We start from the raw sequence: 27,892 nt of genomic DNA on the forward strand, positions 1-27,892 counted from the left end.
AGGATTTGATACCTACCAACAAAATATTTCACAGATTATAAAATGGATAGATATATTACTCTGTCTTACAATTTATGAAACGTATTGTTAAAAGAGATCCAAGTCTTCTGTATATAATTTAGAAAATATTTTGTGGACAGATGAATATCAAATCCCAGATATCTATGGATAAAATATGTTGTTATTGATAAATCCCAGGCATCTATTTTATAAGTCACAGCGACTCCCAGATGCCTATCACCTGTCTGCCTTTTAAATGATTTTTAAATAAACATTGTTGAGAGAGAGATCTGGGATTGGCTGAGGACAATATTAGATGGAAGGTAGTATCTGGGAGGGGCTATAATTTGCAAAACCGATATTTGGGATTTGCTATCATTAACATTATATTTTTGTTAAATCGTTTTTATTAAATCATCCAATTAACATATCAAATCATAATCCAGTAGAAATAATTTGGATGATAATTTGGTCTTTTTTATAGTTTTTTTTATCCTTAACCTTTTTTGACCATTTCTAAGACCCCCACCCCCAGGTCCCTGCGGAGCCTGCCCCCCCCCCCCGGCCGCCCCCTGCCGGCCGCTCCTCTTGCCCTCCCCGAGGCGGGCGCGCGCGGGGGGGGGCGTGTGCGCGCGGGGCCAGCCCTCCAGCTGCGCGCATCTGGCGGGGGCGCGCGGGCGCGGGCGCTGCGGCAGCGCTTCTCGGCGGGGCCGGCGAGGAGGAGGATGGCGGCGGCGGCGCCGGGCTACGAGGCGCTGGTGCGGCGGGGCTACGCGAGCCTGGCCGGGGCGCTGCGGAGCTGCTCGGGCTGCGGCTGGGAGCTGGCCCGCCGGACGTGGGCCGAGAGCGCGCGGCTGGCCTGGAGCGAGGCGCTGCTCTGCCTGCTGGGCGCCGTCGGCTGGACCGTCGCCCGCCGAGCCGCCACCCGCCGCCTCTTTCGGGTTCGTGGCTCCCGAGATCGAAACTGGTCCGGGGCTTTGATTTGGGGGGAGAACCCGGCTTGGCACCGCCGGGCTGAAACCCATCACGGACTCGTCTCTTTATGTGGGGAGGGGGGAACGTGGTTTTGCACTGCAGGGGTTAAACCCACCCTTGACTTCTAGCTTTGCTTTGAAGGGGTTAAACTGGCCTAATATTTTGGGCGGGGGGGGGGCTTTCCAATGCATTCCGACAGTGAAATCGGTGCCTGCCTCGTTTCTCCTGTGTGGGTGGGGGAATTAACTTTGCATTGCAAATGTTCCATTGGCTCTTGGCTTATTGGGGGGGGGGGGCTGGTTTTGCATTGCAAGGGCTGCGCTGGTCCTTTCATTTTTTGGCGTGGGGATGATATGGCTTTGTACCGCAAGGGTCAAACTGGCTATTGCACACTGTCTTCTTTTGGTGAGGGGGGAAGAATCTGATTTTGCATTTCAGGGCTGTAAAACTGGCCATTTTTGAGCAGCGGTGGGGAGTGAGATGGCTTTGCACTGCAGGGAGGGTTAATAACCATCACCTTCGAGGAAGAATCTGGTGCGTGTGGTGGGAAAAATGAAATCCACAGTGGAAATGGGTCAGTGCATTGCCTCCAGAAAAAGGAGCATCTCGTTTGTGCATTGATGGAGTGCGTAAAATTGGTCAGATCATTGCATGGAGGGGAACTACGTTTGTACGTGTATGGGGGGGGGGGGGCACAACCAAGAAATCTATTTTGCTGTGGTGGAATAAAACGGTCTTTGCATTATATCCAGAGAGGCAAGTGAAATGTGCCATTGTAATTTGGGGGGGGGAGGTGCAATGAGGGGCAGGTGAAAGCGTCTGGTCCTTTGCATTGCCAAGGGTGGGGAAGAATCAGTCATTGTGTTGTATTCTTGGGGTGACTCAAGGCGGCCTTGAAAATTGCGCTCTCTCTGTGTGTCAAAACATGTCGTCACATCTTCCTGCCGTGTGCGAAATCTGCATCCTTGACATGGCATTTTTTGCAGCAAAACGTAGCGTTGTCTGTGAGGTGGCGCTGGAACGGGGCCTCAAGGTCTTGTGGCCTGAAGCCTGTTGTTGGATACCCATTGGGGGCGGGGAGACAGGGATGAAAAATTTGCAGGAAACGAGGTCTTATTAGTTGTGGGTTGGCTAGCTTTTTAAAAAGCCCAGTTTTAGGAGTGTGTGTTCAGATTCGAAGATGGTATCTGATGTTAGATCCATCCTCAGAGAAGACTGAACAAAGTGGATGGATGTGACTAACTCAGTGGGACTAGTGGGGGGGGGGCCTCCAAAATATACACCTCATAAATGTGTGCATCTCTTGGGCGGGGCGACAACAAGTGGGGCATATCAGAATTTCTTCTTCTTCTTCCTCTTCTTCAAGCTTTTCATGTTAGAATCATAGAATCATAGAATTGTTGAGTTGGAAGGGACCCCAGGGGTCATCTAGTCCAACCCCCTGCAATGCAGGAATCTCAGCTAAAGCATCCAGGACTGTCCAACCTCTGCTTAAAAACCTCCCAGGAAGCAGAGTCCATCACCTCTCGTGGGAGTCTGTTCCACTGCTGAACGGCTCTTACAGTCATAAAGTTTTCCCGAATGTTTAGTTGGAATCTCCTTTCCTGTCACTTGAAGCCACTGGTTTGAGTCCTACCTTCCAGAGCAGGAGAAAACAAGATTGGTCCATCTTCCATGTGACAGCCCTTGAGATATAGGAAAATGGCTCTCCCATCTCCGCTTTTCCAGGCTAAACATACCCAGCTCCTCATCAGGCTTGGTTTCCAGACCCTTGATCATCTTGGCTGCCCTCCTCTGCACATATTCAGGCATCTCAATATCCTTCTTAAATTGTGGTGCCCAAAATTGGACACATTATTCTGACCACGGCAGAATAGAGTGGCACTATTCCTTCCCTTGACCTGGACGCTAGACGTCTGTTGATGCAGCCTAGAATAGCATTAGCCTTTTTTGCTGCTGCATCACCCTCTGGACTCATGTTCAGCTGGTGGTCCACTAAGACTCTTGTACTTCTTTTATCCAAATGATATTTTATTAAATGTTCAAAAGTTTAACATATGCACTCCAATATGTAATAATGTTTCTTCAGTTTTGTCAACTTCCTACCCCATTTCAGTTGTGTTTTTATTTCTCCCCCTCTGCTGTGCCCTATCTTCTATCTCTTACACTATAACAACAATAAAATAATTTCTAATTCCTTCCGTTGCTTGTAGTTCAAATCCTGATCATGAGTTCATCATACTATAGTATTTCTTTAGGTAATCCGAAAAGCCTTCGATTGCATGTTGAAAGCTTTCAGAAGTACTGGATACATTGATAAGATGCTCCCTAATGTCATTGTTGTTTTGGATTTTAGAAAGGAACATCGCTCAGTGGGTAGAGCAGGAGACTCTTAATCCCAGGGTCGTGGGTTCAAGCCCCACATAGGGCAAAAGATTCCTGCATTGCAGGGGGTTGGACCAGATGACCCTCAGGGTCCCTTCCAAATCTATGATTCTACGATCCCTCATGCTGAGTCAGGCCATCTAGCTCAGCATCTTTGACTCTGGGGTTGAGGAGATTGAACCTGGAACCTTCTGCATGCAAAGCAGGTGTCCTAGTTCTGAGTTGCAGCCATTCCCTGTGAGTTACTGTCTTTAGATGCCAAGGGAGGTAAGGATCTAGTCCTCATGGTTCAGCATAAAGGGCCAGTTTAAACAGGAATGTAGAGAGCTTCCTTACACTTACCAGTTAACCGTTGTGAGAACAGGATACTGGACTAGATTCCCCCACCCCTGACCTGATCCAACGGCTGCAGGACCCAGTCTTAGGTTCTTGAGAAGTTCAGAAGAGCCTCCTGGATCAGGCCAGTGACCCGTCTGGTCCAGCATCCTGCTGATCAGACCCCTGTGGGAATCCTGCAAGCAGAATGCGAGCTCCACAGCGCTCAGCTGTCCTGTGCTTTGCAGTAAAAATTCAGAAGGCATTATCATTCCCAACTGCAGAGGTTGAGCAGGTCCTTCATGGGGAGCTGCCATCAAAAGCCATTCCAGAATGCGGCTGCCAGACTGGTATTTTCACAGCTGTAGCCTGTAGGATGGTGCATGCTCTGATTATCTCCCGCTTGGACTACTGCAATGCGCTCTCCGTGGGGCTACCTTGGAAGGTGACTCAGAAACAAACTCAGAATGAGGCAGCTAGACTGGGGACTGGGACCATATAACTGGTCCTAAAGGATCTTCCCTGGCTCCCAGTATGTTTCTGAGCACAAATCAAGTGTTGGTGCTGAACTTTAAAGGCCTAAACGGCCTCCGTCCAGTATACCTGAAGGAGCGTCTCCACCCCCATTGTCCATCCACTGAGGCTCCAAGGGCCTTCTGGCGGTTCCCTCCCTGGGAGGTTACAGGGAACCAAGCAGAGGGCCTTCTCAGTGGTGGCGCCCACCCTATGGAACACCCTCTCAGCAGATGTCAAGGAAATAACTATCTGATGTATAGAAGACGTCTGAAGGCAGCCCTGTATAGGGAATCTTTTTTATATGTTGGAAGCTGCTCAGAGTGGCTGGGGCAACCCTGTCAGATGGACGGGGTACCAATTAGAAAATGATTATTGTTGTTATTCATGAATTAGCTCAATTCTCTTTTAAAGCCATCCAAGCTGGTGGCCATTGGTGCCTCCAGTGGCAGTGAGTTCCATAGTTTAAACCATGCAAAGGACTTCCTTTTCTCTTCAGAACCTTCATCGGATGGCCACGAGTTCCGGCATTTTGAGAGAGGGTGACTCTTAATACCAGTTGCTATGAAAGACAAAGGGTTCTTTTTAGTTCCTTATGATGCTTCAGTGGAGCCTCAGTGGAGAGAGGCAGTCTAACTTAGAATGGGAAGAGGCTGCTGCTCTCACTGGTCTGCCGCTCTGAGGACAGGAGGCTGGACTTAGATGGGCCCCCTGGGTCTCATCCTGCACAGCTCTTCTGCTGTCTTTGGGAGTTGTAATTCAGCCACCTATGGAGCGAGCCAGATGTTGGGGAAGAGGAAAACTGCTGCTGGCTGGATTGGGGTTGGCTACTGCTGCGCCCTCTGGATGTTCCTGGGCCCCAGCTCCTGCCAGCCCCCACCAGCCAGCATGCCCAGTGGTCAGGGATGGCGACAACAGGCCCTTCCCAGCAGAGACAGTGTGTAGTGAGTGGTTAGAGCAGGGTTTCCCAAACCTGGCTCTCCAGCTGTTTTTGGACTACAACTCCCATCACCCCTAGCTAGCAGGACCTGTGGTCAGGGATGATGGGAATTGTAGTCCAAAAAGAGCCAGAGACCCAAGTTTGGGAAACTCTGGGTTAGGGTGTCGGACCAGGACCTGGGAGACCAGGGTTCAAGCCCACAATCAGCCGTGAAGCTCATTGGGTGCCTTTGCAGGGAGCAGTCCTTGCCTCTTGGCCTAGCCTGCATCTCAGGGGTGTCGTGAGGATAAAATGGCGGGGGGGACCGTGTACACCGCCCCCCCCCCCGGTGATCCTTGGAGGAAGAAAGAGGGAAGCAACAACTGACAAGCTTGCAATCAAGGGGAAACATTTTGAAACAACCCTTTGTTTGGGGATCTGGAATGTTCTCCGGCATGTTTCAAGGATCTGGGTTGAAACATTTTGTTCTTTTTATTGTTAAAAACAGTGGAAGGAAAAGGGTGGGGAGAGAAAAGGCTGGGTGCAAATGCTTAAAAAAAGAAGAAGTTAGGAAGCCCCAAGGCAGTATGGGGTGAGGAGGAAGCATCTGGCAGCCATTGGCTAAGACTTCCGTGATGTCACAGAAAGCGTGGGATGAGCCCCTGGCTGCCATTGTGCCTGCAGAGGAGTGGAGGAGTTGTCTATGGGTTGCGGAAGAGTGGTGCAAGGGGAGGAGATGGAGGCAAGTTGGTGTGCGTGCGTGCGTGAAACCATGTGTGCACAAGTTTTCACACTTATTGTGAAGCATATACAATAGTATTGTGTCACCTACACCTTTGGCTTTACAAAAGGACCTGCAAAGAGGTATAGGTGGGGATGTGGACTTGTAACTTTTAAGTTTATTCACCAAGCTGTGAATAGAAATTTGCCTGCGGGGGGGGGGGGGACGACGACTTTATTGCCTCACCATATTTGAGGAGGTCAGGAAAACAGCATTACATGGGACAAATTTGCATTAGGTGAAATGATTTGGCCATTATCTGAATGTCCATTTCTGCAAAGCACAGAGGTAGTTTTAAGTCTTGGCTTTCACCCTGCCTGTGGTTGAGATGGGACATAATATTCAGTTTCTACCAGTGGTGATTTTAATCTCCATGGGTGGAATTCAACACTCAGCCTGCTCAGAGTAGACACAGTGAAATTAAGGAATATGCCCGTTAGGTCTGTTAATTCCAATAGCCCTACTCTGAGTAAAAGCCAGTTTTTATCCCACCCCTGGTTTACAGATGTGCCCCTTTCTCACTTTTAAAAATGGAATCAAGTTTCCAGCTGTCATTGCAGGGCTGAATTTAAAGAACACCAGGTGAGGGCTTTGGGTTGAAGAGTTTGCTCATCTCTGCTTGCCAAAATTCCCTCTTCTTAGCGGTTTTGCTACAATCAAGCAGTTCAGAAGAATAAAATAAATTGGGGAGGACTGCAGAATAGAGATGTCTAAACTGAGTAACAATCACAACCTTTAAAAACTCTCTCGATGCAACTATTAAAGATACAGCAGCTCTGGTTTCTGTTGCCTCTGGTTTCTAATCACCTTCCCCAAATCTCACTGTGCTTGAGGACTAGAAAGTTGCCTCCCCTTTTTTTTTTAACTGCACCCTAATTTTCCAATAAAAAATAGAGTTGAGATTCTTTGCTTTTCTATGCAGCCTGCGGAGAAAGAGAGGGAGAAACCTCTTCAAGGCTGCATCTGGGTTTTGTGTCGCCGGGCTCATCAATTTTGGGGAAGGTCACCTCTGCATGGTACATGCAGTTGCGCTGAGATGACCACACAGCGCTTCCAGACACTGCAACTTGGCTTCAGCTTCTCCTCTCCTCCAGGGAGGCGGATGGGAACATAGCAAAGTGAAATGGACTCTCCCCATCTCTCAGCCTCTTTCTGAAAGCTGCTCTTTCTCTCACCCCACCCTCCCCGACTGCACATCCGCTTTAGTTGTTGCCAGGATCAGATCAGACCGTGGTAGTTTCAGCCTCTCTGCGTAGGCTGCAGAGGAAACCACAAGGGGAGAGAAATTGTCAGCAAAAGTCGTGGCTTCTCGCAGCCATGACCGATCTCTGTCTCAGCAAATGGGTTTTTGATCTGCTGTGGCTTCCCCTGGGATGGATCAGTGGGGTTTAGAACATAGGTAGGCAAACTAAGGTCTGGGGGCCAGATCTGGCCGAGTCGCCTTCTAAATCTGGCCGTTGGACGGTCTGGGAATCAGCATGTTTTTACATGAGTAGAATGTGTCCTTTTATTTAAAATGCACCTCCGGGTTATTTGTGGGGCATAGGAATTCGCTCATTCCCCCCCCCCTCAAAAATACAGTCCAGCCCCCCCTTCAAGGTCTGAGGGACAGTGGACCAGCCCCCTGTTGAAAAAGTTTGCTGGCCCCTGGTTTAGAAGCTGAGGTTGTCTTAAGAAGGCCAGGCCAGGAATGTCCCCTTCCCTGAATGTCTGGAGATTCGCTGCCAGTCAGTGTAGGTAATACTGAGTGAGATGGAGCAATGCCCTGATGCAGTCTAAGCCAGCTTCCTATGCTTAAATTAGCTATTTGAAAGGTCCATGAGGACTAGAACCCTAGCATGACTTTACAGGAAGGCCCATACTGTTGGCATCTGTCTGTCTCAAGAGACAACGGAGTGTGCCTCCAGGGGTGAAGCCAAACCTCGTGTGAGCAGCACCAAGCGCTCTGCCCTGGGTGCAAGCCTGGGCTGTGTGTCTGGAGGTCCTGGGCTGCCCAGATGACAAGACACCCTTTTCGGCTTCACTGAGGGCGTCCAAAGGAAAGCAGAGCAAGATGATTGGCACCTGGGTGGTTGGAGGAGTTTCCAGAAGGACTGCCTTAGGGATTCCACTCCAGATTTGTGGAGGGAGGAGGAATCCTGAGCCTTTTCTTCTCCCCAAGATAAACATCAGTGGAGGTTGAGGACCACAGTTTTCCTTCTCCTAGGTGGGCTCCCTTCCCAGGCGGACGAGCTCCTGTGGGACTCTAGACAACAAAGGAATATCCTTCCCAACTGGGAGCAGGACGGGCGGGGGGGGGGGGGGGAGTGAAGACAAGAGACAACAATTAACCATAACACTCTTCACTGCTGCTGCTCAGGCTGCACAGAAAATGCATTTTGGTTCCTGAAATTCATTCTGATTGTGCAGATAAAATAGACTCTACAGGGTGGCGTATCAGTGGGTGAAATTATTCCAGATCCAAGGATCCCCAGGCAAGCACCACCAGATGGCGGAGATGTCAGGCCCCATGCTGGAGCCCAAGCATCTTCACTTGGTCTCAAGTGGTTGAAACACTGGCTGAGCGGTGGTTGAAAGAGACCACAAGGGTCATCTAGTCCAACCCCCTGCAGTGCAGGAATATTTTTGCCCAACACAGAACTCGACCCCGAGATTAAGAGTCTCATGGTCTACTGATGCAGCTATCTTATGTTCTGGCAGTGATCTGATCTGTCGCAGGCAATGGAAAAAGAACCTGATCGGTGTGTCGTTGTGGCGGGCAAAGGTGTGATAAGGACCAGGGAGTGTAAAGTTAATCTGGGTTGCATTTTACACCACAGTGTTGTGTGTTACCATCTGCCAGTCCTGTTAAAATGTCTTCTGCTCCAGCCAGGCAGCAGGAGAGGCCTCCGTGCGTTTGTGTCTTTCACTCGACTCTTCCAGGGTGACAGTCCTTGTCTGTGGAGGAGGAGGCTAACAATATTTAAAACACCTCTGTTTAATTCAGCAAAGTACAAATAAATTAGGTTTAAAAGTAATCAGGTTTCAATAGCTTGTGAGAATCAAGTGTCTGTGTGCTTTTCTTTTCCCGGACACCAAAAAAGACGTAAATGTGTGTGTTCCTGCATCTGTGAGGGGGACACCATTTTTAAAGCATAAAAGCAGCACTTTGGCCAAGATTGTGGTGGATTTGCAGAATGATGTGGTTAATTGCCTAATCCATATAGATTTGCTTATCATACAGTACATACAGTAACAAGGGAGATTGCTGTCTTGCAGCAGGTTATGTATTTTTAGCTTCCACCTTCTCCAGCTGCCTCTTAAACTGAATCAAAAATTTATTGTGTTATATATAGAATCATAGAACTGTAGAGTTGGAAGGGACCCTAGGGGTCATCTAGTCCAACCCCCTGCGATGCAGAAATAGGCAGCTGTCCCTTAAAGGTAAAGGTACCCCTGCCCGTACGGGCCAGTCTTGACAGACTCTAGGGTTGTGCGCCCATCTCACTCAAGAGGCCGGGGGCCAGCGTGGCAAGCCAGCACCAGCGCAGCACACGGAAACGCTGTTTACCTTCCCGCTAGTAAGCGGTCCCTATTTATCTACTTGCACCCGGGAGTGCTTTCGAACTGCTAGGTTGGCAGGCGCTGGGACCGAACAAATCTGCGACCTTGGCATTATCAGCTGTAACCAAACTGAGCTAGCCAGGCATTGCTATATATTTCTATCATTGCTATGTTAGTTACTGTGCATGTGTGTGTGTACATGTATTCCTCATTATTTTAATGCATTGAACACTGAAAAATAAATCACACTTTTCCCCTATACATTTTAAAATTAAATCAGCGTATTCAGGTAATCTTTGCTGCAACCCTGTGAGACGGATGAGTATGATTTATGCCCATACTGCAGATGGGGAAGACTGAGGCCCAAAGTGGATTTGCCTCCAGATCTGGGGCTGCCTAGCAAGCTCACCTGCAGAGACAGGAACCCACCCTTCCTATTTTATAGGGCTCCGTTGGTGTACCCAGGTGCTTTTTACGGATTTCCATAATCCTGGTCTTTGGCCCAAGGAAAAAGCAGTCTAGAGAGTGAGGAGAACAGGGGAGTGAAATGTAGCTGGCCATCCAGCTGTGCTGGAAGAGATCCCAAGGATCATCTAGTCCAACCCCCTGCAATTCAGGAAAATAAGGGGGAACAAGGTGTCATTTAAGGAAGCAAGGCCTATGGGAGTTTGTGTTGAGGTCGGGAGATGTTTAGGGGGTGAAGTGAAATGAAGGGGGGTGTCAGGAAATCTGGGCTCATATGAAGCCTTTTATAAGAAAAAACCTTGGGTTGGGCTGGGGTTTCCCTGCCTCGCAGGGTTGTTGTGGAACTAAAACAGGAACATGTGGCCGGGGGGGGGGGTGTCATCCTTGAGCCCCTAGGGGAGGAAAGGTAAGATACAGAAATGCACTCACAGTTGCTACTGATTATAAAAGGGTGATGTTTCTAGACCTCAAGAACTTAGGTGGCACCAGAACAGAAGCTCAAAGAGAGGGGTGGGAGACCTCTGAAAATTGAGCATGGAGGAGAGAGAGAAAAACATAATTTGACACAGGCAGAGGGCTGTTTCCTCAGACGTGTTTCATATATTCCCATCCTTAATTGCAAAAAATAACCTCCCAAGACTGGGCTTTCTCCTGCCCCCGGGGAGAGAGCTGCACTGCAGCCTCGGGCATCAATAATTTCTCCTCCTCCTGCTCCTCGCTCTCATTTTTTAAAATAAGTATAGGGTAGGATACATGAATGACAGCAGTCTGGTCCCCTGGCTGCCAGCCAGCTGCTGTTGCCAGGGCAACCAGCACAGGAAGACCTCTGTTGCTAGGGGCAACCGGGGACCGCACTTGGAAGAGGATGCCTTTGATGGTGGTGCCTGTCTCTTGCGTAAGAAGGCAGGCTTTGCAGACGGAGGTCAGGCAGAGAACGTGCTCTGGGAGGGCTCACCACCACAGCCCCACTTACTGACACTGGGCTGCCTTCTGGCTCACCTACATCCAAAAGGGGCCAAAGCATGTGGTTTTTCTTTTTTTAAAGGGCCTGGCTGGACATCTAGCATTGGAGAGAAAGATAAGGGGGGCGGGGAGAATAACGTCAAATAATTTCTCTCTCGCACAACTTGATGTAATAAGTCCTGCCTTCCCCCAAAGCAAAACTTGCTTAACATTAGGGCAAAATGTGTTTAACTGGGTTGCATCCAGTGACAGCCCTACTCAGAGCAGGCCCATTGAAATTAAAGGGTGTGTCGGCAGCAAGGATATTATTGGCACAAAAATGGAAGCAAGAAGAATTACCGACGAAAGAAGAATGGCGGATGAAATTGATGGACTATGCAGAATTAGATAAATTAACAGGAAGGATTCGAAACCTGCGGGACCAGAGATTCTTAGAAGACTGGAGTAAATATACTAACTATTTGAAAAGTAATAGTAATGAACAGATTAGTCTAGTCGGACTGCAAGAAGTTCTGGAAGGAGGACTATTTGAAATATTGAAAGAAAGGCTATGAGGAGAACTATTAGTTAATGATAATTAAGAATCATAGAATCCTAGAGTTGGAAGAGACCACAAGGGCCACCGAGTCCAACCCCCTGCCAAGCAGGAACCACCATCAGAGCACTCCTGACATATGGTTGTCAAGCCTCTGCTTAAAGACCTCCAAAGAAGGAGACTCCACCACACTCCTTGGCAGCAAATTCCACTGTCGAACAGCTCTTACTGTAAGAGTATTAGAGAAATTAAGAAATACAGAATAAGTGATAAAGAATGGAGAATCATTAGAGGTATTGACAGATGGACACCCAACCTCTGCTGGAAAACCTCCAAGGAAGGAGAGACCACCACCTTCTGAGGAGACCATAACCTGGCAGGAAGCCCCATTGATTCCTTTGGGGCCTTTGCATCTGAGGAGCCTGTGCAAAACTTGGATGGATACAATGGAGAGTCTTGTGGCCCCTTGAAAGACTTACCAGATTCATGAGGAGGAGTCCATCAACATTGGGGCTTTGGCTAGATGTTTTTTTGGGATCCCTTCCAACCCTGGAATTCTATCATTCTTTTTGGAAGGCTCCACAGTCTGGAGAAGGAAGCCAATCATTTACAACAAAATAGTATAATAAAAAAGGGAGAGGGTTTTTTGTTTATTATTACTAGTCACTACTAAATAATAAATAGTCACTATTAATACTAAATAATAATTTACTATTATTACTAGTTTTGTGTATGAAAAATAGCGGGAGGGGTGGGTTGTCTTTGTGGATTACTGATTTGAAGTCCATACCACGATACTGGTTTCATAATTTTTGACTTGGCAATATATCATGAATCAAGATGTGTGTGTGTGTGTGTGTGTGTGCGTGCTATGCAAAAATCACCATGCAGGCTCCATGCTTATTTCAGACATTGTGATATATTAATATATCGTGAAGTTTAGCTGGTGAAATATTGTGATATTGAAAACCAGATATCGCCCCGCTTTAGTCCTGACTCTTCTGGCCTTCGGCTTCGTTGGGTGCCCACGAGCGCATCGCCTGCTTCTTCTGCCCTTCCTGGGCATCTTTGCAGAGCAGGAACTCGTGCAACACAAGGGAGCCGGAAAAGCAGAGGGAAATTCGAGGAGGTGGAAACTGGAAAGAAAAAAAACCTGACGGTGAAACAGAGGCCACAACCTCAGCAGCTTTTGAGACGGGCTCCCTGCTTGGGAATGCTATATTAAGACCTCAGCTGCTCGGGTGATCAGTTCACAGCCGGAGCAGAACAAGCCCTGCTGTGGCAAAATCAGGGATCGGAGGAACAGCTTACGTGCCCCCCCCCTGCCACCGCCCGAAAAATAAATCAAACTGACCTGTGGCTCTCCAAATGTTGCTGGACTACAGTTTGCCCTGTCCATTGGGCATGCTGGCTGCGTTTGGAGCCTCAGCAACATTTGGCGGGATTTTGGTTCCCCTGTCTCTGATCTGAGAAGAGGCCTTCCCCTTATCTCTGGAGGGAATCTCTTATCTCTTTGAAAGAGGGGCCTTCCTCCTTCCATAGCCGCCAACATTAATTTTCTCCAATGAAAATAGGGACGTCCTGGGGAAAAGCAGAACATTCTGGGATCAGAGACTGGGACGCCTTCTGTAAATTGCGGGTTCCCAGGGCCAGATTTAGGTTTGATGAGGCCCTAAGCTACGGAAGGTAATGGGGCCCGTTATATGTCCAGCTGTCCTTTGTCAACAACAAATTGTTGCTTTTTTGTGTGTTGAATATATGCTGTATGGTAATTTATGGACCTAATAGGTTCCTAACGAGTGATATTTTAGGGAGCAGACTGGCCCATGACTTACATCATAGGAGCCTACGCAACACAAAACACTGTTGCTGTATGTAGGTTTTATTTGTTTTGTTATCTTATACTGTATTGTGGAAATGTACATCCAGGTTTTTTCCTTTAAAATTTTTGGGGGCCCCCAAGAGAGTGGGGCCCTAAGCTAGAGCTTGTTTAGCTTATACATAAATCCGGCACTGCAGGTCCCCATCATCTCTCTAGTGATATCTGCTAGCAGCTAGAGGGACGCAGGTGGCGCTGTGGTCTAAACCTTAAGGTTGGCAGTTCAAATCCGTACAATGGGGTGAGCTCCCATTGCTCTGTCCCAGCTTCTGCCAACCTAGCAGTTTGAAAGCACACCAGTGCAAGTAGATAAATAGGTACCGCTGTGGTGGGAAGGTAAACAGCATTTCCGTGCGCTCTGGTTTCCGTCACGGTGTCCCGTTGTGCCAGAAGCGGTTTAGTCCTGCTGGCCACATGATCCGGAAAGCTGCAGACGAACACCGACTCCTTCAGTCTAAATGTGGAGATGAGCGCCGCACCCCATAGTTGAATTTGACTGGACTTAACTGCTGGGCGTCCTTTACCTTTACCGATACCTGGAGCGATAAGAGTGCCTCATCCCTGATGCAAAAAGAGGCATTTCCATCTCTCAGGAGGAAAGGCCTTTTCTAAACAGACTCATTCCTCCACCTCTTAGTTTCAGTAGGGAATGGGAAGTTTTTAAGCTGAGGTTGGGTGGCCATCCCTTGTGGACGCATTTGTTGAGATTCTTGCACTGCAGAAGGGTCGGCTGCAGCCCTGGACGCAGAATGGACCTGCGCCTCCATGGACAGCTGTGAGTCCAAAATGACCCCCAGGCTGCGCACCTGATCCTTCAGGCGCACAGTTACCCCATTCAGGACCAGGGAGTCGTCGTCGTCCCCCCCCCCCGTCCCCTAGAAGCAGCACTTTTGTCTTGTCAGGCTTCCACCTGACTCCGTTAACGGCCTCTCCTTTCTTCTCTCTGCCAGCCCTTTGCTGAGTGGTGCCAGCTGCCCCCCAAGGATGCTGCCAAGATGCCCGAGAGTGCCTGGAAGCTGGCCTTCTACACCCTCTCCTGGTCGTACGGCGCCTACCTGCTCTTCTTCGCTGGATACCCCTTTTTCCACGACCCTCCTTCCGTCTTTTATGGTACGGTAAGCAGCGCAGGTCAAGTCAAGAGTTGGGCAGAGGTTTCCCTCTTGCAAAACCTTTTCCCAGGGTCGCTCAGGCCCTGCGAACCTCTCCGTCCAACCCTGGAGACTCTTGCCAGGCCACCCCCTCACCTCACCCCCCCCCCCGGGTGTTTTCGCCAGACTGGACGTAGAATCATAGTATTGGGGAGTTGGAAGGGACCCCGAGGATCATCTAGTCCAACTCCCTGCCATGCAGGAATATGCAGCTATCCTACACAGAGATTAGGGTTGCCACCTTTGTCCTGGCAAAATACAGGACAGGGCGGGGTGGTTGGGGGGCGATATTATTTTTATCTGGTGCTGAAGTGACTTCAGAGCAATCCATTGCAATCTATTGCATACCCGCCAACATTAATTTTCTCCAATGAAAATTGGAACATCCTATTATCCAGACCCTCCAACATTTTCCCGATGAAAATGGAGACATCCTGAGGGAAAGTGGGACATTTCGGGATCAGATCAGAAACTGGTGCGGCTTCTGTAAATCTGGGACTGTCCCTGGAAAATAGGGGCACTGGGAGGGTCTCCTATTGCAGCCTCACAGGATGGCCCCTCCAGAATTTGACACACACATTTGTGAATCTGTCTGTGCTTGGCTACCTGGAGCTTAAAAACGTGACCTTTCACTCGCCTTTCAAAGGTGCATCTGGAGAGGATCCCTAAGTTGGCAGAGAGAGAGAGAGAAGGCCTGGAATACAGGGCAAAACTGTATCAATACAGGACATAGCATTTTATATTGAAATACGTGGCAATCCTGTATTGTATAGGACAGCTGCCAGTTGAACCTGCATGTCTCCTTCAACTCCGGTGATGCCTGTCTGCTTCCCTGGATGGAGGAGGGACGTTGCTGAGTCTCTCGCTCCGTGTGTGAAGAAACTTGGCAAAATTTACATTTGTTGCCCTGCCTGCTTTTGGCAGCCGGAACTGTGCCGCTAAGCTATCACCCCTCCCCTAAAATTAAGACAGGGTGCTAGTCCTCAAGGTTATGAATGAAGAGCTGGTGTCATGGGAAGAAAGGAATCTGCCTCACAGCTGCTCTTCCTTCCTTCAGCCCAAGACTGTCTACACTGGCTGGCAGCAGCAGCTTCTCTGGGGTTTCCTTCCCCTACACAGAGATACCATCGCGGCTTAAACCAGGAACCTTCTGCACACAAAGCTCTGGTCCTTGAAAGAAAATAAGAGGGCCTTTTTTTTTTTTTTTGCTAAATCATATTTATTGATTTTCCAAATTTTAACAAATCAAAGCAAATTTAATACAATTTTTCCAAAAACTGGCCTCCCACATTCCGTCCTCAATGTGCCCATAATTTCTTCTTGTTGCTGCATTATTTTCCTAGTTATTTCTGAGTCACCTTCCATTCTCTATAATTAATCTTATATTACAATTTCTTTTGTTGCTTTTAACTTTTCCCCCTGAACCGTCAGCTGCCCACTTGCCAATTTCTGCACGTACAATATTTTAACATTTCCACTATCTACAAGTGATGCTGTTCACCAAATTGTCAATCCGCAATAGTTCAACAATTATTATTTCTAAAATAAACTTCCCTTCCTTCCTTCTGAGTGGATGAAAACCTAATAGTTCACTTTCACTAGATGTTTTCCCTTCTTAACTGCGCAATGAGCCTATTTTTTCCTTTGCCTTTTGCAAAATAGATAATGCGGGTGCCTGCATTTCTGCAGCTGCAAAATCACAGGTGTCTCTGGGGATAGGATGGGACTCAAAAGTGAATTAATCTAAATTCATTTTTTTGCAGCACTGCCCCCTTGTGGTCACAGCCCAGAATGTCCATTCAGGACGCCCACTAGCTAGCACGCTTTTTTCCTTTCCTTGTTGGTATGACTGCAGGATTCTGGGGCATCCGGGGTTCCTGATGGGGGTGAGAGTGGATCTGGGGTGTGTGGCAACTCTGTCCCTTGAATTGCTTTGGCTCCCAGGAGGCTGACCAAGGGAAAGGCTCTCTTCTGCCTTGGTCAGACCCCACCTGGAGTCCTGTGTCCAGCTCTGGGCACCACAATTTAAGAAGGATGTTGACAAGACGGAATATGTGCAGAGGAGGGTGAAGGAGATGTTCAGGGGTCTGGAAACCAAGCCTGATGAGGAATGGTTGAATCAACCGGGTATGTTTAGCCTGGGAAAGAGGAGACTGAGAGGAGATATGAGAGCCATCTTCCAATATCTGAAGGGCTGCCACATGGAAGATAGAGCACGCTTGTTTTCTCCTGCTCTGGAGGGTAGGACTTGAACCCATGGCTTCAAGTTACAAGGAAGGAGATTCTGACAGCAAAAACAGGAAAAACTTTCTGACAGTAAGAGCGATTCAAGAGTGGAATGATCTCCCTCTCCTTCCTTGGAGATTTTTAAGCAGAGGTTGGATGGCCATCTGTCAAGGATGCTTTAGCTGAGAATCCTGCATTGCAGGGGGTTGGACTGGATGACCCTTGGGGTCCCTCCCAACTCTGCAATTATTTGATTGTATTATTCTTGCCCCCTGGCCCTGCTTGCAAGCTTCCTACAGCCATTGGCTCAGTTGGTAGGGGGCTGTAGATGGAAAGCCAGAGTGTGAGATCAAGTTCTCCATGGCAGCTAGAATAATAATTGATTCCTGCACTGCGGGGGGTTGGGGGGTTGGGCTAGATGACCCTTGGGGGTCCCGTCTATGATTCACTGACCTTGCTTTCTCCCTTCTCCTTTGCGGCTTTCCAGGCTGGAAGAGGGGCATGGAGGTCCCGCCAGACATTGCCATGGCCTACCTGATGCAAGGCAGCTTCTACGGCCACTCCATCTATGCCACATTCTACATGGACGCTTGGCGCAGGGACTCTATCGTCATGCTCGTCCACCACGTGGTGGCCCTCATGCTCATCACCTTCTCTTACATGTTCAGGTGCGTCCCCATCCGCACACGCTCCTTCCCTCCCTTGTCTCCTGCCTGGCTGCACCTCTGCTTGGTGGCAGAGCGCACTCTGTGCATGCACAAAGTCCTGGGTTCCCAACCAGACTAAGGTCCCTCTAGTTCAGCATTGCCTGCACTGACTCCAGGGTTTCAGACTTGGGGGTCGCACCCAGCCCTACCTGGAGATGCTGTTGGAGATTGAACCTTGGGTCCTCTGTGCTTAGAGCATGTTTAAGGCCACCAAACTCTGGTCCTTCCCCGCAGGATAAAGTAAGATTCTAGTCCTCAGTGTTTGAAATTAGCCAGGCTCCAAGCACATTTTGCACCTGGCCTCTGACCCCTTACGACCAAGTCAAGATGCCTGGGGGCCAGGATGTGGAGGTGCATGCCTGGGGATCCTCGGATCTGGGCTGTTTTCACACACTAATACCCTGTTCTGTATAATCATATCCATTATATTTTATCTGTGCTATCAGAATGAATCTCAGGAACCAAAATGCTTTCTTTGTGCAGCCTGAGCAGGAGCAGTCAGCATAAAGAAAAAGAGGTCGGAATAGGCCCGTCCCTGGATCAAGGGACTTTTCCTCATTAATTTCTCAAAGCTCTTATCTTAGCTCAAGGTTGTCCTCTGAACTAGGCGGATGTTCAACTGGGAATCATTTGCAGTCAGTCCATCATTTGGAAAATAAGACTTGCCCCACAATGTCCACTAGACATTCCATTTTGGCGACTGTAACCTTGGTTTAAGGAGCCATTTGGTCCCTGGCTTATACACCTGAGTTTCCCACACTGGTCCTCATCGTCTGAAATAGGAGCATAGGGTGCCGCATTGCACTAGCACAGACTACTTATAGGAATACAAAGCCTAGAGGAGGCAGAGATGGGCCTTTCCCACCAGCTTGTTTTTTTAAAAATTATTGTTGGCACCCATCCATCTCGAGAGACAACGGAGTGCACCTCTGGTGGTGAAGTGAAACTGCTGGAGAATCACAGTGCACACGGTGGCTGAAGATACCCGTCCCTCTTTGTAACTGCTGAGGTGCTGCTGCAAAGTGACTGGGCAGCGTGTCTGGAGGTCCTGGTCTGCGCAGACAGCAAGACCCCCCTCTTGGCCTCACTGACGGCAGGGGGGGGGGTCTTTAAAGATTTTCAGAGACTTTGAGACTAAAGATTTCATTTTGAACTTGCTATGGTTTGAAGGAATTCTATAAATCGTGTTGCCTAGACCTTGTTGAGGTCCCGCGGGAAGCAGAGCAAGGCTCTTGGCACCAGCTTCTTCCATGTTCCAAATTCAAAAGTAGATTACTCACCAGAAAAAGGTGAGGTTCATTCTAGACACCACCGGCTACTTGGAGAGTCTCCAGGTGATTATTTGGAAATCCGCTGGTGCCAGCTTCAGTGTTGACTGGAGATGTAATATTTCATCCGCAAAGCACTGTGGAGATTTTAGGAGGCCACGCACAAGTGGCTGAGGATGCTGCCGCACCACATAATTTATGGCAGGACGTTCAGTGCCCTGGTTGCAGGGGTGGGACTAGACGACCCTTCGTTACCTTTCAACTCTATGATTCTTGTTTTGGGCGGCACTGTGGCTTTTGCAGACATCTCGGGCAGAAATTCTCCGTGCAGTATATGCACTTAAACTCTGCATGCCGTTAATCGAGCCCAGGTGTGCGTCAAGGGTTGTGCTGTGGCTCACCTGTGCTTCTGTCCTCTCCTCCTGGCAACGTTGCCTTCAGGTACCACAACGTGGGAATCCTCGTCCTCTTCCTCCACGACATCAGCGACGTTCAGCTGGAGTTCACAAAGCTCAACGTCTACTTCAAATATCGGGGCGGGGTCTACCATCGTCTGAACGATTTGATCTCGAACGCCGGTTGCGTCTCCTTCAGCGTAAGCTGGTGAGTTTGGCTGCCCTCAAACTCTGCACATGTGCAGCCCGTTCTGAGGGAGGGCGGTTCTGCAAACTCCACCCCCCTCAAAAAGAAAACCCAGCAGGAAGGCATGCTACAAATTATTGTTTGGTTGCGGCTAAAATATATCGCTGTGGTGCTGCAATCCCAGTATTTTGCTGTTCAGATAGACTGCTCTTGTGCGAAAAGTTTTCCAAAATTGTAAATTGCTTTGAGGTTATTATTATTTTTTACAATCAAACCATATATAGATTTTATTCAGTGAACACACAGCAAGATTCTAGTCCTCCTAGACCCGGTCCCTTGTCCCCGCAGGTTCTGGTTCCGCTTGTACTGGTTCCCTCTCAAAGTGCTCTACGCCACCTGCCACACCAGCCTCCAGACCGTCCCGGACATCCCCTTCTACTTCTTTTTCAATGCTCTGCTCTTTGTCCTGACCCTGATGAACATCTACTGGTTTCTGGTGAGTAGCGAGCCTCGCCATCGCCTTGCCCTGCAGGAGTTGGGAACCTCCAGCTGACCGGCCTCACGAGCCTCAGTCCTGTAGGGGAGGATTTAGATACTAGGAGAGGATATATGGTTTACTTATTACCTTTCCTTGCTCACGTGAATGAAGTCAGCAGAGGCTGTCCTTTGCAGGATAAACTTGGAAGCTAAGGCAAGGTTGATTTAACCTTCTAGAACCAATCGTCCAGGATGCTTTGTTCGTCGTCTTCCCAATCTAGCAACAAATGACGATTGGCTTTTGAAAATGATGGAGTACGTGCAACTGGCAAAATTAATAGCAAAGCAAAGATTAGAGATCAAAATGATGGAAAATGCCTTGAGAACTGAAATTTTTTGGGAGGGATTTAAAGAACTACTATAGTGAGATGACCAGGACTTGAAATATGAGTGACAGCACAAATTATTAAGATAAATACGTAAAATTATGTGTATTGAATAGTATAGGCAAAATATGAATCATTTCAGGGTAAATATGAAAACCATGGACATGGAAGTCAACAGATAAAGTAATTTATGGATTATATTAAAATATGTAAAGATTTCTTTTATGTGAAAAATTAATAAATAAGATTTTTTTTAAAAAATGCAGGATGCTTTAAGGCAGACTGGATTTTGCCTGGTATTGCCATTTTTCTCCCCCTTAGAAATAACACCCACACACATTGCTTTGTGAAAAAGTAAAAGTTGGCTTTACTTACATAGTAAATGTGGGGTGCTCTCCCCAGAGGTTCACCTGGAGCCATCATTACATAATAATAATAATAATAATAATAATAATAATAATAATAATAATTTTTTATTTATACCCCGCCCTCCCCAGCCAAGGACGGGCTCAGTGCAGCTTACAAGCAATAATAAAAACAAGATGAATGATTACAACTTAAAAACAAAAGTAAAATACAACATTAAAATAATGGAACATTAAAATATTAAAATGTAGCCTCATTGTAGGAGGAGAAGGAAAAGAAAAAAGAAAAGAGAGGGAGGGAGGGAATCAAATTGGCTCCAAGCCAAAGGCCAGGCGGAACAACTCTGTCTTACAGGCCCTGCGGAAAGAAATCAGATCCTGCAGGGCCCTGGTCTCATGAGGCAGAGCGTTCCACCAGACTGGAGCCAGAGCTGAAAAGGCCCTGGCTCTGGTTGAAGCCAATCTAACTTCCTTAGGGCCTGGGACCTCTAGGGTGTTGTTATTTATGGACCTTGAGACTCTCTGTGGGGCATACCAGGAGAGGCGGTCCCGTAGGTACGAGGGTCCTAGGCCGTGAAGGGCTTGAAAGGTCCAAAGCAGCACCTTAAATCTGACCCTGTACTCCACCGGGAGCCAGTGCAGCTTGAAAAGCACTGGCTGAATATGCTCCCATGGCAGAGACCCCGTGAGGAGCCTCGCTGCAGCATTCTGCACCCGCTGGAGTTTCTGGGACAGCTTCAAGGGCAGCCCCGCGTAGAGCGAATTACAGTAGTCAAGCCTGGAGATGACCGTCACATGGATCACTGTGGCCAGGTCGGGGCGGGAAAGGTACATGTCTTAGGTGCCAGGCAAAAACATTCCTCTTTACCCAGGCCAAGGCTATTCAATAATCTATTGCCTGAGAAAGTGGGGGGGAAGAGGACTGTTATCATAATGGCTATTTTATTATGTTTTTATCATGGGAGTGCAGGCCATCTTAGGCCCACGTCACCCTGGCTGGGATGAACCAGGTTCTCAGGAAAGTGGGGGGCTGGGTAATGTAGTGCAAAGCATCGTGGGGAGCGGGGAATGGGGTTCTTAATTTCAGGGTCATGAGTTCGAGCCCCATGTTGGGCAAAAGATTCCTGGATTGCAAGGGGTTGGGCTAGATGACCCTTGGGGTTCCCTTCCAACTCTACATTTCTATGATTGCCCCCTCTCCCTTCCTCTTTGCAGTACATCATCCTCTTCGTAGTGAAGGTCTTGCTGGGGCAAGTTCGGGAAGTGAACGACGTCCGGGAATATGATGTTGACGCAGCCTGCAAGAAGAGAGACCGGGAGTTTCACACCCCCAGCTGCTGGAAGGAAGGGTTAGTGTGCCAGAGAGGGAGGGAGGAAGAAAATCAAATTCGCACCAACATTCATTTCGCCTGGCTTCCCTGCTTCCGTCAGTGGACAGCCACGCTCTTCTGGAAACCCTGCGAGTGGCAAGAGCACCCGCCCTCTCCCAGATGTTTAGCTGCCCTCCCCCTGCAACACCCCCCCCAGCCTTCAGGGACAGTTTGCACCTGAATGTGGAGTTCTTTTGATACAACTATCCTCCACAAGAATCGTCTTGTTGGATGAAACCCTTCGCCGTGGGCATCATTCTGTTAGTTTGAAGCCCAGAAGTGGAGCATGTAAACCACTCTGAGGTAGACTGTGTCCGAACGTGGATGTTCCATTCAGCTCTTTGGCATTGAAAGGAGTGGGGTGTTTTTTCCCAGGGGGAGGCAGGGCCAGGCCAGGGGAGCGTGGCGACCCACTATTAAGGGTTTGACAAATGCCTATTTTGTATCTGAATTTTAGTTTCAACTATTCCCAGTCGGTTTTTTGGAGCGTAAGCTTCGCAAAGTGGTTTGTAATTTTAGCACGCTGAGTAAATTGCAGCCACAGGATTATAAAGCTGTACTAAAGCCTCTGGAAGGTTGCTTTACAGAAGCATAGGTGTGTGTCATTAGTCTTACTCAGAGTAGTCCTATTGAAATGAACGGGCAGAAAAGGGCCCTTTCCCTCAAAGGGGTGGATTGGCTCCCCTATGAGGCAAGGTTGCAGCGTTTAGGGCTTTTTCGATTCCAGAAAAGGTGAATAAGAGGCACCTTGATATTAAAAAATGATGCATGGCATAGAGAAAGTTTATAGGCGAGAGGGAGAAAGGCCTTTTTTCCTAACGCTACAGCTTGGGAGTAACTAATGAAGCTGAAGGCTGGGAGATTCAGCACCTAGTTAAACTATGGAACTCCTTGCCACAGGAGGCAGCATGACCACCAGCCTGGCTGGCTTCAAAAGAGGATTGGATGAACTCACAGAGGAATGGCCACTAGCCAATAGGGTGATGCTCAGAGGGAGAAATCTTTCTGCATCCCAGATGCTGTTGTGGGAAAGGGCTCTGGGGTTCCAACCCTGCTTCCCATTTCCCACAACAGGCGCCTGGCTGGCTGCAGTGAGAAGAGGATGCTGGACCAGAGGGGCCCCCTGGGGCCTGATCCGGCAGGCTAGTCTTCCCTTCTTTTGACAGGGCCCATTAATTCCAGGGGGTTCAGCTCTCTTGCTCTCTCTTCCACAGGAAACATTTGAAGAACGGACTTGTGAAAGACAAGCGGTTGTAGACGGCGCCCGCTGCATCTCTGCTGGCAAGGACCCCAGCTTGTTTGGCAACCCAGAGAAGAGCCCGCCCCCCACCCCTCCGTCTTGATACCTAGAGCTGTGGGGTGGGGAGGGGGAAGCATCTGCAGGAAACTCACTGGCGGTTGCATTGTTCTTTAAAAAAGCTCTTGCATTTGGCCAGAGTTGGTGCTGGCGGTGAGGACTCCCACAGAGTGGATTGAAAGGGGGCCTTTTTCACAGACCTGGGGTGGATGCGGCATGCCCAGCGGAGAGACCCACCAAGGGAGCGGCAAAAGTCCCCCCTCCGCCAACGCCCCCTTGTAAAGACCAGCTCTGCCCTGCGCAGCCTTCTTTGGGGTGGCCCCTGAGAGGATGCAACAGCTTTCCCCACCCTCCTCGTTCTCCAGAGCCCTGACTGGTTAAGCGAAGCAAGTGGCCGGTCAGATTGAGGGGGCGGGGAATCACACATGTGAATGGATTGACAGGAGGGGTGGTGGTGTTCACCTGGGGACGGCTATCCCACAATGCTCTGCGGCACTTTATTCCTCGCCTTGCAAGCGCGCACACCCCGCCTTTTTAAAATATATATTTTACTGGCTATCGTCAGCAGAAGGGGGAAAGGGTTTTGGACCTGTCTCAGGGTGGGTGTGCTTTTTTCCTGTTGTGTGCAAGGGAAGTATCCAAAACTACTGTAATTTTCCAAATTAGTTTCTGAAAACAGACTTTTAAAACATTCTGTTTGTAAGGGCAGAGGACGGGTGGGGGGAGATGATGGTGAAATCGACTGCCTGTTTTTATATCTAAAATGTTTGTGATGAAAAAACAGGGCGCCCGGAATGTGGGGCGACAGAGGGGCAGGGGCTGTGTCTGCCTGATGGGGCTGCGTGGAGCCTCTGCCTTCAGAGTCTGTCTGTCTGCAAGGACTGTACCACAGCGCCCCACAAGGAAAAAGGAGTCTCTGTGAGCTGGGTGCTGCAGCCAATGAGCAGAGGCAGCTGGGCAGCTTCCTTTCCTGCCAGGGCCTGTGGGTGCCATTCAGACAGCCCAAAACTATTGGCGTCTGTCTTTCTATCCAGATGGATGGAGGTGACTCCCGTTTTGCATTCTCTCTCCTGCGAGGGAATACCTTGAAGCAGCACCAGCATGGACCTCCAATGAAGTTTGGGTATATAGAATGCAAGCTCTGGGGGCAGATTTATTATCTTTACCCTATCCAGCCTCCCACAAGTGGTGCAGGTGAGCAGAGGTTCAAACGTGGTTCTGCCAGTCCCAGCGCCCCAATACAGCACCAATTGATGTCTGTGGCTCACTTGGGCGTCCCAGAGCTGGCTTTGGGGCAGTGCCCATCCATGTCATGCTATTAACCGCCCCCAACAACCCTTAACCCCAGGGGAAAGCAGAGGAAGGTGGTAAGAATCCTTTGGGGGAAATGCAAGGCTGGCAGGGGACGGAATCACAGAGCTGGGACCCCAATGGCCATCTAGTCCAACCCCCTGCAATGCAGGAACCTGAGATTAAGAGTCTTCTGCTCTGCCCCAGAGTCGGAAACAGTTGCCCATCTCAAAGAGATCTCCCAGGAAAGGGTTGAGCTTAGAGCAGCTGCCTCACATGTGGAGGGTCCCCGGTTCAGCATCTCCGTGAAAGGACACCCCGGGTCTGGAAGCCTGGAGAGCTGCTGCCAATTTGTGTAGGCATTACTGAACTCCGCTGACCCATTGATGCAACAGAAGGCAGCATATTGGCTTCCTATTTCAACCAGCTCTATATTCCATGAGGACCAGAATGACCTTAAACTGAATGACCACAGCTCAGCGGTAGATCGTTTGCTTTGCATTCAGTAAGGCCAGGGGTTCAGTCCCCGGCGTCGCCAGTTTGGGTTAGGAGAAACCCCCAGGCCTGAAACCTGGGAGAGCAGCACACAGTCTTGATCTCGTTTTATCCAATGGTCTGACGCTGTATAGGGCAGCTCCTGGTGCTCCTTGTATTCTGCTCACCCTGAGTTAGCAACAGTAGATGTGGACGCAAATAATTGCTTGCTAAGGTGGAAGAAGACGCAGGAGGGAGGGAGAGGAATTTGTAATGCGGAAGGGGACATTTGCACCCGAAAGCACCCCTGGATCCAGAAGGTGCGTTTTCAGGGTGTTCACACACTACAGTGGTACTTCGGGTTACATACGCTTCAGGTTACAGACTCCGCTAACCCAGAAATAGTAGCTCAGGTTAAGAACTTTGCTTCAGGATGAGAACAGAAATCATGCTCCGGCGGCACGGCAGCAGCAGGAGGCCCCATTCGCTAAAGTGGTGCTTCAGGTTAAGAACAGTTTCAGGTTAAGAACGGACCTCCGGAACGAATTAAGTACTTAACCCGAGGTACCACTGTATATCCCACAAGTGTACAATCTTTGAACTTCTGTCTGTGGACACGTGGACATTTATCCACATGTATTGTTCAACAGAAATGCAATCCGGTCGATTTAAACAAACCAACAAGCGTACACCCTTCCAACACAAGTTGGGACGCTGGAGTCTGTGTGAATGAGCCCTTCTTTTGATGATTAAAACATCTGGGAAGCCATTGCATCCATTTGCCCTCTCAGCCCCCTTCTGCTTAGTGTTGCAGGATGAGGCCATAGTCACAGCAGCCTGCATATGTGTGCCAGGTTTTAAAAATCTGCCTCTCCCTTTCCCCTCCATGGAAAAATTGAAAGCACCAAGAACTGTAGAATTCCCCTCTGCGGGGGGGGGGGGGGGAGTTAGATTCCCTGAGTTGCATAAATGATGAGAAGTTGAACAAGTTCTCTGATTTTTTGGGCACACTTGGCAGTGTTTCCCAAACTTGGGTCTCCGGCTGTTTTGGGACTACAATTCCCATCATCCCTGACCACTGGTTCTGCAAGCTCAGGATGATGGGAGTTGTAGTCCCAAAAAGAGCCAGAGACCCAAGTTTGGGAAACCCTGGTTTGGAGGTTCGTTCCTAGGGAAGAAGTGTGGAGCATTGAACCCTCCCTATCACTGGGAATCATATTTGGTGCACGGCTCCTGTTTCTGAGGATTCAGGCATACCATTGCATCCATGAGGGCTAGCGCCTTGGTTTCTCTAGTGAAAGCCGACGTTCTCTGCAAGCCACATGCCACAAACAATATGCTGCGCTCACACACACCTGGTGTTCCTGCACTGTAATTTGTTTTGCACACTGTTTAGAGATTTTTAAACATTAAGCAAAAGTTTTGGAATACCTTAAATAAATTGTGTCCCGTAGTCAGACTGCGCTGGTGACACGGCTTGTTCCTTGACCAAATCTGTCCAAGGCCAAGAGAGAGGATCCCTTGCCACTGGAGTCTTGTGCCTGTGGACTTCTGGTGAGTCTTCCCTTGGAAGGAAATAAGACGGGGATGGATTTGTGAACCTCTAAATGTGGTTACTAAGAGCCCATTGAGCTCAACCCCCTGTCCTCATGGGGCCACCCAGGTGCAACAGGGATGGCGAACTGGCGACTCTCCAGATGTTGGGACGAAAGAAGGTGGCACCCTGCCAGATATTTCCCTTAAAAAACCCCAAAGCCTGTGTTTTTTAAAAAAATAAATGTTCAGACTTCAGGAATCACACCAGATTCTTCATCTGCAGTGGGTATCCTGGAAGAGTGTAATTAGCTTAAAAGATGTGAGGATGTGTTGTCAAGTTAAATTTGCCCCCATCTCCAGTGAGTGGGCAGAAATCTCCCCTTCTAAGGCTGCAATCCTAAAGGCTTGTTCAACACATTGCGGCTGACTTCTGAGTAAGTGGGGAAACCGAGCGTGATGCGAAACAGGGATCACCAGAGAAGCCAACAAGGCTTCAAATCCACTGGGCTTTCCGTAAAAGGGACTAGCATGCTTTGGGGTCTGAGATGCTTCCGGGCAAAACAAGGTTGCAGCCAACTGAATCATTCTCAGAGTAGACCCATTGAAATGAATGGATGTGACTAATGGGCCCCATTAACTTCAATGGGTTGCTCCTGGCGGTAGTCCTATTCAGAGTAGGCTCATTGAAGTTAGTGGTCCTAGTGAAGTTAGTGGTTGTGTTCATTGGCTTCAATGCTGGATAGTGGATGCAGCCCATTGATGCTAATGGGCCCAAATTAGTCGTGCCTATTCCTTTCTATGTGTCTACTCTTGAGTAAGTTAGAGGCAAGCTTTTTTTGGGGGGGGGGGTCAAATCCCATCCAGGTGGATTATGTCTTCACACACACACAAGGTTCCTGTTTGGTGCAAGGAGAGTCTTATGACAAAGCTCATTCCAGACTTCTAGGCCTGGTCCAGATCCATTCCTTGCACCCACGTTCACACTTCCTCCCCTGCTCTTTTATGACTTGTGGCTTTGCTCCAGAAAGGTGTTTGTCTGTGAGAGAGGGATCTGAGGCACTGTGTTTGTTTCTGTGTTAATTTAAATGCCAACTCTCTTGTGGCGGAATCCTCATTAAAAGAAGGAGAAATCGCTTTTGTCGTCAGAGCTGTTTATTACCTTTCTAGCCGCTTAAAGTTGAGCGTAGAGTTTTGTATTCCTGAGTTGGGATTTCTGCTGCTGCTTGACATGTTTAAAAGGGGACAAGATGGGGGAGAGAGACAGCTGTCAACCTTCCCTTTTTTGTGGGAAATTCCCTTATTCCAGCGCCGTTTCCCGGATTGTTAGATATCCCGTAGACTGTCCCTGGGACAGGGGAGGCTGCTGATCCCTTATTTTCAAATCTGAAAGTTGACAGCTATGGGGAGAGAGCTGCATCTTAACTGGAAAGGAGAACCAAGGTTGCAAGATAACAGGTTGATAACAATTTGATTTGTCACTATTTATTGCATTT

The 27,892-nt window shown here is 48.8% G+C and overlaps 1 protein-coding gene and 1 long non-coding RNA gene across 3 annotated transcripts in view; both read left to right on the forward strand.

Annotated features, from left to right (window-relative positions):
- The window catches only part of LOC310668640, a 48,431-nt gene extending 22,095 nt beyond the window's left edge, over positions 1 to 26,336 (forward strand). Inside the window, exon 2 of the long non-coding RNA XR_014506743.1 lies at positions 25,977 to 26,336. This is a non-coding gene — a long non-coding RNA (uncharacterized lncRNA). The remainder of the gene's footprint in view (positions 1 to 25,976) is intronic.
- On the forward strand, positions 631 to 27,533 carry CERS1 (ceramide synthase 1). 2 transcript variants are annotated; one of them, XR_014506697.1, is made up of 8 exons: positions 642 to 941; positions 14,224 to 14,383; positions 17,135 to 17,315; positions 19,064 to 19,225; positions 19,553 to 19,700; positions 21,648 to 21,781; positions 23,017 to 25,897; positions 26,002 to 27,533. XR_014506697.1 is itself a non-coding variant. In XM_083421827.1 (7 exons), the coding sequence occupies exons 1-7, from the start codon at positions 726 to 728 to the stop codon at positions 23,057 to 23,059; spliced, it is 1,044 nt and encodes a 347-aa protein (XP_083277953.1). In that variant the 5' UTR covers positions 631 to 725; the 3' UTR covers positions 23,060 to 27,533. The 2 variants fall into 2 exon arrangements, 1 of the variants encoding a protein (XP_083277953.1); XM_083421827.1 differs by having other exon boundaries at positions 631 to 941; positions 23,017 to 27,533.
- The last annotated feature ends 359 nt before the right edge of the window (positions 27,534 to 27,892 follow it).

The sequence above is a fragment of the Podarcis tiliguerta genome (assembly GCF_965153285.1).
Source record: "Podarcis tiliguerta genome assembly, chromosome: 18".
Lineage (NCBI taxonomy): Eukaryota > Metazoa > Chordata > Lepidosauria > Squamata > Lacertidae > Podarcis > Podarcis tiliguerta.

Bases quoted from the DNA above. Each gene is read 5' to 3' on its own strand.
- CERS1 (XM_083421827.1), top strand. From the start codon at position 726: ATGGCGGCGGCGGCGCCGGGCTACGAGGCGCTGGTGCGGCGGGGCTAC. The intron at 17,316-19,063 runs GTGCGTCCCCAT...CGTTGCCTTCAG, and splicing joins ACCTTCTCTTACATGTTCAG to GTACCACAACGTGGGAATCC. The intron at 19,226-19,552 runs GTGAGTTTGGCT...TTGTCCCCGCAG, and splicing joins GTCTCCTTCAGCGTAAGCTG to GTTCTGGTTCCGCTTGTACT.